Source organism: Solanum tuberosum, unplaced genomic scaffold, assembly GCF_000226075.1.
Source record: "Solanum tuberosum cultivar DM 1-3 516 R44 unplaced genomic scaffold, SolTub_3.0 scf00008, whole genome shotgun sequence".
Taxonomy (NCBI): Eukaryota; Viridiplantae; Streptophyta; class Magnoliopsida; order Solanales; family Solanaceae; genus Solanum; species Solanum tuberosum.
In genome coordinates, this window is record NW_006238934.1 from 1,122,521 (window position 1) to 1,124,963 (window position 2,443).

Sequence of the window (2,443 nt, forward strand, 5' to 3'; positions counted from 1 at the left end):
TACTTCTCGATTCAAATTTTCTACTATATAATATATCATTGTACATTTTATATATTTACATATGACATAAAAATAAAACATACAGTGTCTTCAAACTCCTACTTAATCGATATCATTTTTAGTTTTTAAAAAATAATGAAGAAAAAAACACAAAATTAGAATTTAATGTTAAAAAACTTTTAGTGACGATTTTCTGGGCTTTTGTGGCGATTGTTGTCGCTGCTAAAGGTCTAGTTCTTTTATAGTGAATCCTAGTTGACAACGCTTAGGTGGAAGGATTAGTCCCACGTGGCTTGCCAGGTCGATAAAAAATTGGGGTGTTAACTCTTGAGGGTATTTGTGGTCTCTTAGGATAACAACAGAGGCATTTTTTTATCCCAAAATGTAATGAAGGGTATAGTTAATCTATTTCACATAGTTCAGGGACAATTTTGACCCTTTTCCGTATATACTACATAGTGTTGCTAATAAGTTATCAAAATTATTTTATCAAGTATTAGATATTCATTATCCAATGCTTTCATTTTTTTAGTCATGCGCATTACGTAAAGAGATTTTTGTATAAGTTTTGTTGGTTTCAGTACAATTTAATTTTCTCTTGTATTTCGTATTTGGAAAAAGGATTAAAAATATCTCTTCACTTTTATTTATTAGTTAAATTTTTCACTCATTATATTATAGGAAAGTATTCAAAAGTACTCCTCCGTGGATGTGGGGAACAAATTATTTTATAGAAATGGGATATTTAAAGTGAATTTGGGCGATTCATCCACATAGGAATATTTTTAAATACTTATATGATTGCAGAAATATATTTAATCGATAGTATAACGATGAATAAACTTACAAGTCTTATTCCTAGAAAGCTGGCTAGATAAATATTTCTCTAAATGACATCTTTTATTCCCAAAAAGAAAACATAAATAATAATAACATATTTAATGTAATTTCACAAATAGGATTTGGAGAGGGTACTAATGTGTATGCAGCTTTACGGAGACCTTCAAAAGATAAAAAGATTATTTTTGATACACTCTTGATTCAAGTATAGCACAAAAAAACCACTACAAGTATGTAAAACTAAACCCATAGGAAATTGGATTTAGATATTCATTTGAGAGTAGCCGCAGCAGCTTGAACCCGAGACTTAAAAAAACCAAGCAACATTTCTCTGGACGGCATATTTTCCTTTACTTTGTCGCAATTTAGGTACTCATCCCTCCACACACAAAAATTAGGAAATTTTTCACTAGTCACGAGTACAACCCCAGTGGCTTCTTCAACAATTTCTATCCAAAATCCGACAAAATTGGCTACTATGTCAACAAATCCGATATTGTCTCCCCCGAAAAACTTCTTGTCCTTAAGTTCATTATCAAGAACTTTAAGGACCTCATAAGCTTCCTCTTTATCTTTCTCTTGCTCCTCTCCTTGGCTCCACAAAGCTTTCCACACCGCTGGTAAGCACTAAGAAAAATAATAATATTTTTTTAAAATTTATGATCAAACGAGAGCATACATAAAAAATAAAATAAAAAAATTACCTTATCATCGAGGAACTTAGCCCAAAAACGAGCGATAGCTTTGTCATAAGGATCTTTAGGCAATATAGATGGTCCTTCAAAGGCTTCATCAATATACTCAATTATAACAAGTGATTCAGAAATGGGATTCTCATTATGTAACAAAACTGGGATTTTCTTATAAACTGGATTGGATTTAAGAAGTAAAGGGCTTTTATTTTGTAAATCTTCTGTTATAAATTCATATTTTACCCCTTTTATCTTTAAAGCCCATTCAACTCTTTGACTAGCTGGACTCCCATTAACACCAAGCAATTTCACTCCTGACATATTTTTATAATAAACTTCTAGTTGTGTTGAAGATTTTGTTATGCTTGTGTTATTGATTCTTTGATGTTCTTTTATAGCTCGGTGCGAAAATGGGAGCGGATTGCTATGGACTTTGTGATATAATGTTGGCGTAGGTGCCAATTAAATGAATTTCTTGTTTGACAAGTAGTGTTGACTTGCCAATACAAAGTCGTGGAAGCTTCTTTTCATTTAAATATTGCTGTCTATTTTGGAAATTTCTAGAGACACATGTGACATGACCTGTTCACTGACGTTTGTATAATTTTTCTGTTTCAATTTATATGATTTATTTCTTTTAGTTTGTTAGATAAAATTGATGTATTTTTAGTTGAGACTTTATAAATTTATTTACATTTGCAAAATGAATTAATTGTAAGGTAAAATAAGAAAAATATAATTAATTTTATGTTTGTTTTATAAACTGACAAATAATTTAATAATATTATGAACAATTAAGGATTTATTTTACTAAATTAACCCTTATCAATTCTAACTTGAAAAATACAAATCTGACTTAGTAATTTATATAATTATTTATTGAAAAAATAATATGTAAAGATAAATATTAT

General features: G+C 29.6%; 1 protein-coding gene across 1 annotated transcript; it reads right to left on the reverse strand.

Moving 5' to 3' along the window:
- Positions 1 to 881: 881 nt before the first annotated feature.
- On the reverse strand, positions 882 to 1,970 carry LOC102587200 (probable glutathione S-transferase). Its single transcript, XM_006338944.2, has 2 exons — positions 1,545 to 1,970; positions 882 to 1,467 (listed from the first exon to the last, which is right to left on the reverse strand). The coding sequence occupies exons 1-2, from the start codon at positions 1,851 to 1,853 to the stop codon at positions 1,111 to 1,113; spliced, it is 666 nt and encodes a 221-aa protein (XP_006339006.1). The 5' UTR covers positions 1,854 to 1,970; the 3' UTR covers positions 882 to 1,110.
- Positions 1,971 to 2,443: the final 473 nt, after the last annotated feature.

Coding starts and splice junctions, on each gene's coding strand:
- LOC102587200 (XM_006338944.2), bottom strand. CDS start 1,853: ATGTCAGGAGTGAAATTGCTTGGTGTTAATGGGAGTCCAGCTAGTCAA. Junction 1,468..1,544: donor CTAAGTTCCTCGATGATAAG/GTAATTTTTTTA, acceptor TATTTTTCTTAG/TGCTTACCAGCGGTGTGGAA.